Source organism: Salmo salar, chromosome ssa10 (assembly GCF_905237065.1).
Source record: "Salmo salar chromosome ssa10, Ssal_v3.1, whole genome shotgun sequence".
Classification (NCBI taxonomy): Eukaryota; Metazoa; Chordata; class Actinopteri; order Salmoniformes; family Salmonidae; genus Salmo; species Salmo salar.
In genome coordinates this window covers 125,349,731-125,366,135 of record NC_059451.1, presented here as the reverse complement: position 1 = coordinate 125,366,135, position 16,405 = coordinate 125,349,731, and the positions used below count along the sequence as shown (strand labels likewise).

The 16,405-nt window shown below is 45.1% G+C and overlaps 1 protein-coding gene across 2 annotated transcripts in view; it reads left to right on the top strand.

The window, feature by feature from the left end:
• Positions 1-4,149, top strand: part of LOC106591986 (ras-related protein Rab-11A) — a 24,034-nt gene extending 19,885 nt beyond the window's left edge. Inside the window, exons 5-6 of one of the 2 annotated variants that reach the window (XR_006757113.1) lie at positions 3,098-3,314; positions 3,346-4,149. Coding sequence is in view for 1 of the 2 variants with exons in the window: in XM_045688599.1 (XP_045544555.1) it covers positions 3,098-3,234 (137 nt within the window). In the remaining variant the exon portion in view is untranslated. Of the gene's footprint in view, positions 1-3,097 lie in introns of both variants that reach the window. The other variant, XM_045688599.1, reaches the window with a different exon arrangement.
• Positions 4,150-16,405: the final 12,256 nt, after the last annotated feature.

Below are 16,405 nucleotides of genomic sequence, written 5' to 3'. Positions count from 1 at the left end.
GACCTAATCGCAGCTGAGATATGACTAGCCTTGATGAGGACTAATGTGTGGGTTCTCCTAACAGGATATGATCACCATAATGCTTTGCAGCTGTGTCCTAATTCTGCTCTAGCCTGGTCCCAGATCTGTTTATAATGCTGGGAGATTATGACAAACAGGAAGGGACTAGGCTACCGGAACTTCACCAATAACAAATGCTTGTTTTCCGTTGTGTGCCCTAATGAATATGACCTCTGGCCCTGCCCTACTCTGTCCTGCCCTGTCCCGCTCTGCCCTGTCATGCTCTGCTCTGCCCTGCCCTGTCATGCTCTGCTCTGCCCTGCCCTGTCATGCTCTGCCCTGTCATGCTCTGCCCTGTCATGCTCTGCCCTGCCCTGTCATGCTCTGCCCTGCCCTGTCATGCTCTGCCCTGCCCTGTCCCGCTCTGCCCTGTCATGCCCTGCCCAGTCCCGCTCTGCCCTGCCCAGTCCCGCTCTGCCCTGTCCCGCTCTGCCCTGCCCTGTCCCGCTCTGCCCTGCCCTGTCATGCTATGCCCTGCCCTGTCCCGCTCTGACCTGTTCTGTCATGCTATGCCCTGCCCTGTCATGCTATGCCCTGCCCTGTCCCGCTCTGACCTGTTCTGCACTAACACGCAAACAATGTAGTCAAACCAATGTTTTAAAGGGAGTACTATGTGGTGATTGTGTTAGATAGCTTCCTGTTTAAGCTGTGAGTAAAGTCCTGTAGCAACATGTTACTTGTTAAGGACAGACGTTCCGCTAGCGGAACCCCTAGCCAACAGCCAATGGCATCGCACGGCACGAAATACAAAACCAACTAAAATACCACAATTCAGTTCTCAAACAATCAACTATTTTACACCATTTTAAAGACAAGACTCTCGTTAATCTAACCACATTGTCCGATTTCAAAAAGGCTGTATAGCGAAAGCAAAACATTAGATTATGTCAGGAGAGTACATAGACACAAATAATCACACAGCCATTTTCCAAGCAAGCATATGTGTCACATAAACCCAAACCACAGCTAAATGCAGCACTAACCTTTGATGATCTTCATCAGATGACAACCCTAGGACATTATGTTATACAATACATGCATGTTTTGTTCAATCAAGTTCATATTTATATAAAAAAACAGCTTTTTACATTAGCATGTGACGTTCAGAACTAGCATACTTCCGGGGAATTTACTAACAATTTACTAAATTACTCATGATAAACGTTCACAAAAAGCATAACAATTATTTTAAGAATTCTAGATACAGAACTCCTTTATGCAATCGCGGTGTCCGATTTTAAAATAACTTTTCGGTGAAAGCACATTTTGCAATATTCTGAGTACATAGCCCGGCCATCACGGCTAGCTAATTTGACACCCACCAAGTTTGGCCCTCACCAAAGTCAGATTTACTATAAGAAAAATGTGATTACTTTTGCTGTTCTTCGTCAGAATGCACTCCCAGGACTTCTACTCGTCACACTCGTCTAAAGGAGTAGACCAAGGCGCAGCGAGCTTAGAGTTCCACATGTTTAATAAATATGAAAACTCATCAAAACAATACAGATGAAGACGAAGCGTGACGTTCTGGGCTGCTCACAGGCAGCTACACAAACACAAGATCCCACAAAGCACAGGTGGGGGGAAAAGGCTGCCTAAGTATGATTCCTAATCAGAGACAACGATAAGACAGCTGCCTCTGATTAGGAACCATACTCGGCCCAAAACAAAGAAATACAAAAACATAGAAAAAGGAACATAGAACGCCCACCCCAGTCACACCCTGGCCTAACCAAAATAGAGAACAAAACCCTCTCTATGGCCAGGGCGTGACACTACTTCAACAACAAATGTTGTTTTGGTTCCAAATAATCCATAGTTATATTCAAATACCTCCGTTTTGTTCCTGCGTTCAGGTCACAATCTGAAGGGTGTGACGTTGTGACGGGCGAGTGCATTTCGTGACAAAAAAATTCCAAATATTCCATTACCGTACTTAGAAGCATGTCAAACGCTGTTTAAAATCAATTTTTATGCTATTTTTCTCGTAAAATAGTGATAATATTCCAACCGGGCGACGTTGTATTCATTCAAAGGCTGAAAGAAAAAAATGGAGTCGTCTCGTGAACGCGCATCTCCAGTGTCACTGTTCCCAGCCTGACCACTCACAAACAGAGCTGCTGTACTTCGCCCAGAGACTGCAGACACCCCATTCCACTTTCTGGCGCCTTCTGAGAGCCAATGGAAGCCTTAGAAAATGTCACGTTACAGCACAGATGCTGTATTTTTGATAGAGATGCTACAGAAGGATGACAAATTGTCAGACAGGGCACTTCCTGTATGGAATCTTCTCAGGTTTTGGCCTGCCATATGAGTTCTGTTATACTCACAGACACCATTCAAACAGTTTTAGAAACTTTAGAGTGTTTTCTATCCAAATCTACTAATTATATGCATATTCTAGAGTCTGAGCAGGAGTAGTAACCAGATTAAATCGGGTACGTTTTTTTTATCCGGCCGTGAAAATACTGCCCCCCTATCCCAAACAGGTTAAAGACCATTATAAACTGGGTGGTTCCAGCCCTGAATGCTGATTGGCTGACAGCCGTGGTATATCAGACCGTATACCACAGGTATGACAAAACATGTAATTTTACTGCTCCAGTTTATAACAGCAATAAGGCACCTCGGGGGTTTGTGGTATATGGCCAATATACTCTGTGATGTGTCGTGCCTAAGAACAGCCCTTAGCCGTGATGTATTGGACATATACCACGCCCCCTTGGTCCTTATTGATAAAGCCTAACGCTCACCTACACAGAGGGTACTTAACACTAGCTGTGAACAACTTTTTGGTACTAGGCTTGTTCTCAACTATATATATCCCCATCTCCTCACCACCTCCTGAAAAGGCAGAGGGGAGTAACCTTCTCCTCCAATGGGTTGTGAGAAAGCGGTGTGGAGATGGGACCGGAGGAAATGAGGAAAGATGAATTGAGACAGAGCCCTAGTGTTCTGTCTTTCTGTGTGAGTGATGTTAATGCCCTCTCTCTTCTCTCCCCCCTCGCTCACTCTCCTCCCTAACCCCCCCCCGCAGAAATCTATCGTATCGTGTCTCAGAAACAGATGTCGGACCGACGAGACAACGACATGTCGCCTAGCAACAACGTGGTTAACATCCAGGTGCAGCCGACGGAGAATAAACCAAAGATGCAGTGTTGTCAGAGCATCTAACAGCATCACCAATACCACCTGATCCCCTCCCCTAAAAGACTGCTTTGTCCTGTCTGACTGAGACACAGCTGCATGGCCAGGCTCTATACTGAGACCCAGCTGCATGGCCAGGCTCTATACTGAGACACAGCTGCATGGCCAGGCTCTATACTGAGACCCAGCTGCATGGCCAGGCTATAGACTGAGACCCAGCTGCATGGCCAGGCTCTATACTGAGACCCAGCTGCATGGCCAGGCTATAGACTGAGACCCAGCTGCATGGCCAGGCTCTATACTGAGACACAGCTGCATGGCCAGGCTCTATACTGAGACCCAGCTGCATGGCCAGGCTATAGACTGAGACCCAGCTGCATGGCCAGGCTATAGACTGAGACCCAGCTGCATGGCCAGGCTATAGACTGAGACCCAGCTGCATGGCCAGGCTATATACTGAGACCCAGCTGCATGGCCAGGCTATAGACTGAGACCCAGCTGCATGGCCAGGCTATAGACTGAGACCCAGCTGCATGGCCAGGCTATAGACTGAGACCCAGCTGCATGGCCAGGCTATAGACTGAGACCCAGCTGCATGGCCAGGCTATAGACTGAGACCCAGCTGCATGGCCAGGCTCTATACTGAGACCCAGCTGCATGGCCAGGCTCTATACTGAGACCCAGCTGCATGGCCAGGCTCTATACTGAGACCCAGCTGCATGGCCAGGCTATAGACTGAGACCCAGCTGCATGGCCAGGCTCTATACTGAGACCCAGCTGCATGTCCAGGCTCTATACTGAGACCCAGCTGCATGGCCAGGCTCTATACTGAGACCCAGCTGCATGGCCAGGCTCTATACTGAGACCCAGCTGCATGGCCAGGCTCTATACTGAGACCCAGCTGCGTGGCCAGGCTCTATACTGAGACCCAGCTGCGTGGCCAGGCCTATCTGAACCCAGCTGCATGGCCAGGCTCTATACTGAGACCCAGCTGCGTGGCCAGGCTCTATACTGAGACCCAGCTGCGTGGCCAGGCTCTATACTGAGACCCAGCTGCATGGCCAGGCTCTATACTGAGACCCAGCTGCGTGGCCAGGCTCTATACTGAGACCCAGCTGCATGTCCAGGCTCTATACTGAGACCCAGCTGCATGGCCAGGCTCTATACTGAGACCCAGCTGCATGGCCAGGCTCTAGACTGAGACCCAGCTGCATGGCCAGGCTCTATACTGAGACCCAGCTGCATGGCCAGGCTCTATACTGAGACCCAGCTGCATGGCCAGGCTCTATACTGAGACCCAGCTGCATGGCCAGGCTCTATACTGAGACCCAGCTGCATGGCCAGGCTCTATACTGAGACCCAGCTGCATGGCCAGGCTCTAGACTGAGACCCAGCTGCATGGCCAGGCTCTATACTGAGACCCAGCTGCATGGCCAGGCTCTAGACTGAGACCCAGCTGCATGGCCAGGCTCTATACTGAGACCCAGCTGCGTGGCCAGGCTCTATACTGAGACCCAGCTGCATGTCCAGGCTCTATACTGAGACCCAGCTGCATGGCCAGGCTCTAGACTGAGACCCAGCTGCATGGCCAGGCTCTATACTGAGACCCAGCTGCATGGCCAGGCTCTATACTGAGACCCAGCTGCATGGCCAGGCTCTAGACTTCCATGTAGAGACTGAGGCTGTGTCCAGATTCTCCACCCTTCCTCCCAAAGTGTGGCACTCCATGTCATGGATTTAAAGGCATTAGATTGTAATCATTGGCTGAAGGGAGTTTCTTTCCACCATTGTTAAATGTATGATGGGAAGTGTGCAAGTGAACACTTTGAGAAAATTGTGGATAATTAGGGTGCAGCATGTGTCCGATCCCATTGGTTCCTTAAGGATCCCCAGTCAGGACTATACAGCTGTGTCCGATCCCATTGGTTCCTTAAGGATCCCCAGTCAGGACTATACAGCTGTGTCCGATCCCATTGGTTCCTTAAGGATCCCCAGTCAGGACTATACAGCTGTGTCTGAACCCATTGGTTCCTTAAGGATCCCCAGTCAGGACTATACAGCTGTGTCCGATCCCATTGGTTCCTTAAGGAACCCCAGTCAGGACTATACAGCTGTGTCCGATCCCATTGGTTCCTTAAGGAACCCCAGTCAGGACTATACAGCTGTGAGCTGTGTCTGAACCCATTGGTTCCTTAAGGATCCCCAGTCAGGACTATACAGCTGTGTCTGAACCCATTGGTTCCTTAAGGATCCCCAGTCAGGACTATACAGCTGTGAGCTGTGTCTGAACCCATTGGTTCCTTAAGGATCCCCAGTCAGGACTATACAGCTGTGTCTGAACCCATTGGTTCCTTAAGGAACCCCAGTCAGGACTATACAGCTGTGTCCGATCCCATTGGTTCCTTAAGGATCCCCAGTCAGGACTATACAGCTTTTTATTTTTGCCGTCTTTTATATTATTATATAGCTACGTTTTAATAACCAGACAAACGCTGGAAGAATCTGCACAGAAATGTATTGATATATGATGGACTAGTTTTATTAGTAATAATGCAGACCTGCCAACATGCATTGTACCTACCATTTGGCTTCTAGGCTTTTGTTTGGCACATTGTGGTTTTTGACTCAACCGTCTGAAGTTGGAGCTGAGCCAAACAGAGGACTTGGCCGAGGAGGAAAAATCTCCAGCTCTCTGGAACCAGCTCCTATAGTCCTAGCTCAGATGTTTCATATTCCATCTATCCTACAGTGCATCCATTAACTGAATTATTTAGAATTTTCTCCTCAAACAAATTTAAGAAGAAGGCAGTTTGCATTTTCACTCGACTATCCACCTCAAGCCACCTATTGATTTAGAGTAATCATTACCCCTCAATTTAACCTAGAAAACCCCCCCCACCTCCATTTCATTTAGCATCAAACACAAGACTTCTGTGTTTACTACAGTGTTTGATTTCCTTTGTAGCTCTAGGTTTCAGGAAATGTCCGTCAAATGCTCCCAATTTCCTGAGGGGAAAGTCGACTGTCCCAATCTGGACCTTCCCCTACATCAGCACCACCTTGGCAGAAAGTCCTAGGGAGAGCCCTGATTCTACATCTGAACTAGTTAGCTACTGAAGAACAGCCAATTACCCAGTATCCATAGCAGTCTATAGTTAGCTACTGAAGAACAGCCAAGTACCCAGTATCCATAGCAGTCTATAGTTAGCTACTGAAGACTAGCCAATTACCCAGTATCCATAGCAGTCTATAGTTAGCTACTGAAGACTAGCCAATTACCCAGTATCCATAGCAGTCTATAGTTAGCTACTGAAGACTAGCCAAGTACCCAGTATCCATAGCAGTCTATAGTTAGCTACTGAAGAACAGCCAATTACCCAGTATCCATAGCAGTCTATAGTTAGCTACTGAAGACTAGCCAAGTACCCAGTATCCATAGCAGTCTATAGTTAGCTACTGAAGACTAGCCAAGTACCCAGTATCCATAGCAGTCTATAGTTAGCTACTGAAGACCAGCCAATTACCCAGTATCCATAGCAGTCTATAGTTAGCTACTGAAGACTAGCCAATTACCCAGTATCCATAGCAGTCTATAGTTAGCTACTGAAGACTAGCCAATTACCCAGTATCCATAGCAGTCTATAGTTAGCTACTGAAGAACAGCCAAGTACCCATAGCAGTCTATAGTTAGCTACTGAAGAACAGCCATAGACAGTCTATACAGTCTATAGACTACCATGCCTACTGAGGCAGTCTTCTACCAACATCAGTAGGATAATAAAGGTGTGTTTGCCTATGACTTGAGCAGTGTGGGTGTCGTTGCGCTGAAGTGGTACTCGTAAAAAAATTTTCAAGGATAATGTGAGGTTTGGTTTTTGTTCATTTGAAAATGAACCTGGTTAAAGTAGTGCACTGTGTAGGGAATAGTGGGCCATGTGGGACTCAGGCAGTGGGGAGCCTGGTGACGCTACTGTATTGTAGTAATGCTATAATGCTAATGATAGGCTAGGGATCAGTGGTAGTAATGCTATAATGCTAATGATAGGCTAGGGATCAGTGGTAGTAATGCTAATGATAGGCTAGGGATCAGTGGTAGTAATGCTATAATGCTAATGATAGGCTAGGGATCAGTGGTAGTAATGCTATAATGCTAATGATAGGCTAGGATCAGTGGTAGTAATGCTATAATGCTAATGATAGGCTAGGATCAGTGGTAGTAATGCTATAATGCTAATGATAGGCTAGGGATCAGTGGTAGTAATGCTATAATGCTAATGATAGGCTAGGGATCAGTGGTAGTAATGCTATAATGCTAATGATAGGCTAGGGATCAGTGGTAGTAATGCTATAATGCTAATGATAGGCTAGGGATCAGTGGTAGTAATGCTATAATGCTAATGATAGGCTAGGGATCAGTGGTAGTAATGCTATAATGCTAATGATAGGCTAGGGATCAGTGGTAGTAATGCTAATGATAGGCTAGGGATCAGTGGTAGTAATGCTATAATGCTAATGATAGGCTAGGGATCAGTGGTAGTAATGCTATAATGCTAATGATAGGCTAGGGATCAGTGGTAGTAATGCTATAATGCTAATGATAGGCTAGGATCAGTGGTAGTAATGCTATAATGCTAATGATAGGCTAGGATCAGTGGTAGTAATGCTATAATGCTAATGATGATAGGCTAGGGATCAGTGGTAGTAATGCTTAATGCTAATGATAGGCTAGGGATCAGTGGTAGTAATGCTAATGATGATAGGCTAGGGATCAGTGGTAGTAATGCTAATGATGATAGGCTAGGGATCAGTGGTAGTAATGCTAATGATGATAGGCTAGGGATCAGTGGTAGTAATGCTAATGATGATAGGCTAGGGATCAGTGGTCCTTCTGAGCTTCCTGCCTCCAAGTAGTCTATTATTCACAATTGAAGGGGTTGTAAAATGTCCCTACATTTTCCAGGTTTTTCAGAAATCCCTGTTGAAGGATTTATCCAGCAGGGAGCCAGGTGGAGCTTGTTGTCATGGTGAAGGGATGGTAGCATAAAGTCTAGTGATGTCACTGCTCATGAGTCAGGAGTCCCAGCTCTGTTTGTGCGGTCTTGCCAACTCTGTCATTATCAAAGACATAAGACGGGGGGGTATTACCCTACGAGGTACGGACTACCGCTGCTTCTCTGTTCTACCTGTTTGGCAGAATGAATACACCTTGGTGTCCCAGGTCGAAATGAGTCCCTAATTAGAGGGGAAGAATGATACAAAGCAGTTCAACTTTGAGGTCCAGATTTGAATTTGAGGGACATGGGCGTAATGGCAAGACGGCACAAACAGATCTGGGATTCAGGCTAACCATGGTTTACCTTGGTGTCAATGGGAACAAGTCAAGTAATGGCACATACATAACCACTATCTGGTGAGACCAGACTACAGCTAGACTGTCTAACAGGCTGTCTGATTCATTCATACGCTGCTGCTGCTGTTTTGTATCATGCTCTATGCCAGGAATGGGATCAGTTCCAATCAATTCAGGAAGTACACTGAAATTCCAATTATCTTCAATAAGGAACATTTGGAAATGGAATTGAATTTACTTTCTGAATTTACTGTAATTAAAATGGAAATGGCCCAACCCTGATTGTAAGCTCCTTTTGTTTCTAGTAGTGAGTGAGTAGTGTTTCTTCAGTGCCTTTATGGGTACAATGTCATGTCGGTTGGGAGGCTCCAGAGCTCTCCTTCTGTTCAAGCCTGGCCGGCTCACCAGGCTCTCTGGATTAGTGGGACGTCCAACTCTGCCACCCCTTTGAAGGTGACATTTTAAACAGTTAAGGTTAGGTAAGGATAAGGGTTAACTGTTAGGGTAGGGACGTGCCAAGAATCGGATAGTACTAACTTGTTAGTGGACAGGACTGGTTCCTGGCCTTTAGATATTGATCAGGCTGGTTGGCAGGTTCCCTCCAAGTGACTCTTGTCAAGCAGATCACTCCCACAACACACCACGGTCTGCAGACTTAGATCAGCTGCAGGTGTGGAGAAGAGGGAGCCAGTCTGAAGTTAGCCTGAATACACTTAATAAGCCTAGTAGTCCACTTCACATAAAGTGTGTCTCATTGAACTTAAAACACACCCCCTATCAAACAGAGCACTACAAATAAGTCTGTGCTATTTCCATGTATTAAAAGGGATTGTTCTGGATGTTGGCAACACGGCCCTTTATCTACTGACCCAGAGTCAGATGAGGTCCTTTATCTACTGACCCAGAGTCAGATGAGGTCCTTTATCTACTGACCCAGAGTCAGATGAGGTCCTTTATCTACTGACCCAGAGTCAGATGAAGCCCTTTATCTACTGACCCAGAGTCAGATGAGGTCCTTTATCTACTGACCCAGAGTCAGATGAAGCTCTTTATCTACTGACCCAGAGTCAGATTAAGCTCTTTATCTACTGACCCAGAGTCAGATGAACTCCTTTATCTACTGACCCAGAGTCAGATGAGGCCCTTTATCTACTGACCCAGAGTCAGATGAAGCCCTTTATGTCCTCCCCCAGAGATGAACTCGTGGATAAACATTTCATGTCTGCGTCCAGTATGACAGAAGTTAGCCAATGCGAAGTCGCGTTAGTGCAATGACTGGAAGTCCACAGGAACAACTAGCATGCTAGTCCTGCTGAACACAGCCCTGCTTTAGGCTGTAGTGCATCCCAAATGGCACCCTATTCCTTATATGGAGCACTACTTTGGACCTGGGCCCGTAGGGGAACGGAGGGACCTGGGCCCGTAGGGGAACGGAGGGGCCTGGGCCCGTAGGGGAACGGAGGGGCCTGGGCCCGTAGGGGAACGGAGGGGCCTGGGCCCGTAGGGGAACGGAGGGGCCTGGGCCCGTAGGGGAACGGAGGCCTAGGGGAACGGAGGGGCCTGGGCCCGTAGGGGAACGGAGGGGCCTGGGCCCGTTGGGGAACGGAGGGGCCTGGGCCCGTAGGGGAATGGAGGGACCTGGGCCCGTAGTAGTGCACTATATAGAGAATGGATTCCATTTGGTATGCAGACCCAGTCTGTGTCTGTCAGGCTGGCAGTGCCAATGATGAGGTTACAGAAGTTATAATCTCTAATTAGCCTTGCTCTGCTCTGTCTGCATCCCCTTACTATTACTGTTATGTAATTAATTATGTCAATCTTTCACTTTATGCCTCGGCTCCACTCTTTTATTTTTCATTCGCGCTGTACTGTGATTTTTATTTTTTTATCATTAAACTGTTATCTCTGTCCACTAATTACAATTTGAAAAGTGCAAATAAATACAATTAACTATTACAACTGATGTAATGTGTGTGTATGTGCGGGGGGGGGGAGAAATCTGTCTAAGCATGTCTTGTATGTTTTCAGGAACTCTGTCCAAGATGGACGTTTTCTGATGGCAGCATAGACTTGACATGTTTAATTGAAATACCAAAACATCAGGCAGCAGGGAAATAGAGATGCTTCTTCAGAGGAACAGCAGTCAGACATAATCAGGAGTTGAAACCGGTTCAGGGAACAAAACTGGAAAATAACACCGTTTTTTTTCAAGGAACTGAATCAGAACTGTAGGAAAGTGATCTATACTGTTCCGGAACAGAACCGTTATTTTAAAAGCAAGGGAACTTGTTAATGTTATTTTACGTTCTGGACATCTTTTTTTCAAGTGTCAATGCAAAGCCCTCCCTCTGTCACTCAGAAACTTGTTCCAGTGTCTGCCTGTCAGCTGGAAACCTTTACCAGGGGGTGTGTAGGCTACCTGCCTCTCTGAAACACAGCTGTAACCTACTGATGTTACAAGCCCCTCCCTCTCTGAAACACAGCTGTAACCTACTGATGTTACAAGCCCCTCCCTCTCTGAAACATAGCTGTAACCTACTGATGTTACAAGCCCCTCCCTCTCTGAAACATCAATCAAATCAAATCAAATTTATTTATATAGCCCTTCGTACATCAGCTGATATTCTCAAAGTGCTGTACAGAAACCCAGCCTAAAACCCCAAACAGCAAGCAAAGCATGTGAAAGAAGTACGGTGGCTAGGAAAAACTCCCTAGGAAAAACTCCCTAGAAAGGCCAAAAACCTAGGAAGAAACCTAGAGAGGAACCAGGCTATGAGGGGTGGCCAGTCCTCTTCTGGCTGTGCAGGGTGGATATTATAACAGAACATGGTCAAGATGTTAAAATGTTCATAAATGACCAGCATGGTCAAATAATAATAATCATAGTAGTTGTCGAGGGTGCAACAAGCACGTCCGGTGAACAGGTCAGGGTTCCATAGCCGCAGGCAGAACAGTTGAAACTGGAGCAGCAGCACGGCCAGGTGGACTGGGGACAGCAAGGAGTCATCATACCAGGTAGTCCTGAGGCATGGTCCTAGGGCTCAGGTCCTCCGAGAGAAAGACAGAAAGAGAGAAAGAGAGAATTAGAGAGAGCATATTTAAATACACACAGGACACCGGATAAGACAAGAGAAATACTCCAGATGTAACAGACTGACCCTAGCCCCCGACACATAAACTACTGCAGCATAAATACTGGAGGCTGAGACAGGAGGGATCAGAAGACACTGTGGCCCCATCCGATGATACCCCGGACAGGGCCAAACAGGCAGGATATAACCCCACCCACTTTGCCAAAGCACAGCCCCCACACCACTAGAGGGATGTCTCCAACCACCAACTTACCGTCCTAAGACAAGGCCGAGTATAGCCCACAACGATCTCCGCCATGGCACAACCCAAGGGGGGCGCCAACCCAGACAGGAAGACCACGTCAGTGACTCAACCCACTCAAGTGACGCACCCCTCCCATGGACGGCATGGAAGAACACCAGTAGGCCAGTGACTCAGCCCCTGTAAAAGGGTTAGAGGCAGAGAATCCCAGTGGAAAGAGGGCAACCGGCAAGGCAGAGACAGCAAGGGCGGTTCGTTGCTCCAGCCTTTCCGTTCACCTTCACACTCCTGGGCCAGACTATACTTAATCATAGGACCTACTGAAGAGATAAGTCTTCAGTAAAGACTTAAAGGTTGAGACTGAGTCTGCGTCTCTCACATTGGTAGGCAGACCATTCCATAAAAATGGAGCTCTATAGGAGAAAGCCCTACCTCCAGCCGTTTGCTTAGAAATTCTAGGGACAATTAGGAGGCCTGCGTCTTGTGACCGTAGCGTACGTGTAGGTATGTACGGCAGGACCAAATCGGAAAGATAGGTAGGAGCAAGCCCATGTAATGCTTTGTAGGTTAGCAGTAAAACCTTGAAATCAGCCCTTGCCTTAACAGGAAGCCAGTGTAGGGAGGCTAGCACTGGAGTAATATGATCACATTTTTTGGTTCTAGTCAGGATTGAAACATAGCTGTAACCTACTGATGTTACAAGCCCCTCCCTCTCTGAAACATAGCTGTAACCTACTGATGTTACAAGCCCCTCCCTCTCTGAAACATAGCTGTAACCTACTGATGTTACAAGCCCCTCGACTCACTGAGCAATATCTTGCCCCTGCTCCATGTAAACGACTCACTGAGCAATAGCTTGCCCCTGCTCCATGTAAACGACTCACTGAGCAATAGCTTGCTCCTGCTCCATGTAAACGACTCACTGAGCAATAGCTTGCTCCTGCTCCATGTAAACGACTCACTGAGCAATAGCTTTCCCCTGCTCCATGTAAACGACTCACTGAGCAATAGCTTTCCCCTGCTCCATGTAAACGACTCACTGAGCAATAGCTTGCCCGCTCCATGTAAACGACTCACTGAGCAATAGCTTGCCCGCTCCATGTAAACGACTCACTGAGCAATAGCTTGCTCCTGCTCTATAGGAAGCTGCTCTGATTGGTGAAGTAATTTCATGTTGAGCTAAATGTAAAAAAATATATATTTCAGAGGTTTAAAAAGGAACGATAAAGGAACAATATAAACTGGTGCTATTTTGGTTGGAACCGGTCCAGAACTTTGTTTTGCTGGTCAGAACAGTGGAACAGAACTAAAAAAACAATGGTTCTGTTCAGAACGAAACGATTGGAAAATAATTTAGGTTCCAACCGCTGGTGATAATATAATAAACCTTCAATACACTGTCTGGAGACAATAATATACTGTCCTACTGATCAATACACTGGCTGGAGACAATAATATACTGTCCTACTGATCAATACACTGTCTGGAGACAATAATATACTGTCCTACTGATCAATACACTGGCTGGAGACAATAATATACTGTCCTACTGATCAATACACTGTCTGGAGACAATAATATACTGTCCTACTGATCAATACACTGGCTGGAGACAATAATATACTGTCCTACTGATCAATACACTGGCTGGAGACAATAATATACTGTCCTGATCAATACACTGGCTGGAGACAATAATATACTGTCCTACTGATCAATACACTGGCTGGAGACAATAATATACTGTCCTGATCAATACACTGGCTGGAGACAATAATATACTGTCCTACTGATCAATACACTGGCTGGAGACAATAATATACTGTCCTACTGATCAATACACTGGCTGGAAACAATAATATACTGTCCTACTGATCAATACACTGGCTGGAGACAATAATATACTGTCCTACTGATAAATACACTGGCTGGAGACAATAATATACTGTCCTACTGATCAATACACTGTCTGGAGACAATAATATACTGTCCTACTGATCAATACACTGGCTGGAGACAATAATATACTGTCCTGATCAATACACTGGCTGGAGACAATAATATACTGTCCTACTGATCAATACACTGGCTGGAGACAATAATATACTGTCCTGATCAATACACTGGCTGGAGACAATAATATACTGTCCTACTGATCAATACACTGGCTGGAGACAATAATATACTGTCCTACTGATCAATACACTGTCTGGAGACAATAATATACTGTCCTACTGATCAATACACTGGCTGGAGACAATAATATACTGTCCTACTGATAAATACACTGGCTGGAGACAATAATATACTGTCCTGATCAATACACTGTCTGGAGACAATAATATACTGTCCTACTGATCAATACACTGGCTGGAGACAATAATATACTGTCCTACTGATCAATACACTGGCTGGAGACAATAATATACTGTCCTGATCAATACACTGGCTGGAGACAATAATATACTGTCCTACTGATCAATACACTGGCTGGAGACAATAATATACTGTCCTACTGATCAATACACTGGCTGGAGACAATAATATACTGTCCAATACACTGGCTGGAGACAATAATATACTGTCCTACTGATCAATACACTGGCTGAAGACAATAATATACTGTCCTACTGATCAATACACTGGCTGGAGACAATAATATACTGTCCTACTGATCAATACACTGGCTGGAGACAATAACATACTGTCCTACTGATCAATACACTGGCTGGAGACAATAATATACTGTCCTACTGATCAATACACTGACTGGAGACAATAATATACTGTCCTACTGATCAATACACTGGCTGGAGACAATAATATACTGTCCTGATCAATACACTGGAGACAATAATATACTGTCCTGATCAATACACTGGCTGGAGACAATAATATACTGTCCTGATCAATACACTGGCTGGAGACAATAATATACTGTCCTACTGATCAATACACTGGCTGGAGACAATAATATACTGTCCTACTGATCAATACACTGACTGGAGACAATAATATACTGTCCTGATCAATACACTGGCTGGAGACAATAATATACTGTCCTACTGATCAATACACTGGCTGGAGACAATAATATACTGTCCTACTGATCAATACACTGACTGGAGACAATAATATACTGTCCTGATCAATACACTGGCAGGAGACAATAATATACTGTCCTACTGATCAATACACTGGCTGGAGACAATAATATACTGTCCTACTGATCAATACACTGGCTGGAGACAATAATATACTGTCCTACTGATCAATACACTGACTGGAGACAATAATATACTGTCCTACTGATCAATACACTGACTGGAGACAATAATATAATATAATTCAGTATCCCATAGTACACTAGGATGTAGTCCTATATAATATAATATACAGTATCCCATAGTGCACTAGGGTGTAGTCCTATATAATATACAGTATCCAATAGTGCACCAGGATGTAGTCCTATATAATATACAGTATCCCATAGTGCACTAGAATGTAGTCCTATATAATATACAGTATCCCATAACGCACTAGGATGTAGTCCTATATAATATACAGTATCCCATAGTGCACCAGGATGTAGTCCTATATAATATCATATACAGTATCGCATAGTGCACTAGGATGTAGTCCTATATAATATACAGTATCCCATAGTGCACCAGGATGTAGTCCTATATAATACAGTATCCCATAATGCACTAGGATGTAGTCCTATATAATATACAGTATCCCATAGTGCACCAGGATGTAGTCCTATATAATATCATATACAGTATCCCATAGTGCACTAGGGTGTAGTCCTATATAATATACAGTATCCCATAGTGCACCAGGATGTAGTCCTATATAATATACAGTATCCCATAGTGCACTAGGATGTAGTCCTATATAATATACGGTATCCCATAACGCACTAGGATGTAGTCCTATATAATATACAGTATACCATAGTGCACTAGGATGTAGTCCTATATAATATACAGTATCCCATAGTGCACTAGGATGTAGTCCTATGTAATATACAGTATCCCATAGTGCACTAGGATGTAGTCCTATATAATACAGTATCCCATAATGCACTAGGATGTAGTCCTATATAATATACAGTATCCCATAGTGCACTAGGATGTAGTCCTATATAATATACGGTATCCCATAACGCACTAGGATGTAGTCCTATATAATATACAGTATACCATAGTGCACTAGGATGTAGTCCTATATAATATACAGTATCCCATAGTGCACTAGGATGTAGTCCTATATAATATACAGTATCCCATAGTGCACTAGGATGTAGTCCTATATAATACAGTATCCCATAATGCACTAGGATGTAGTCCTATATAATATCATATACAGTATGCCATAGTGCACCAGGATGTAGTCCTATACAGTATGCCATAGTGCACTAGGATGTAGTCCTATATAATATTATATACAGTATGCCATAGTGCACCAGGATGTAGTCCTATACAGTATGCCATAGTGCACTAGGATGTA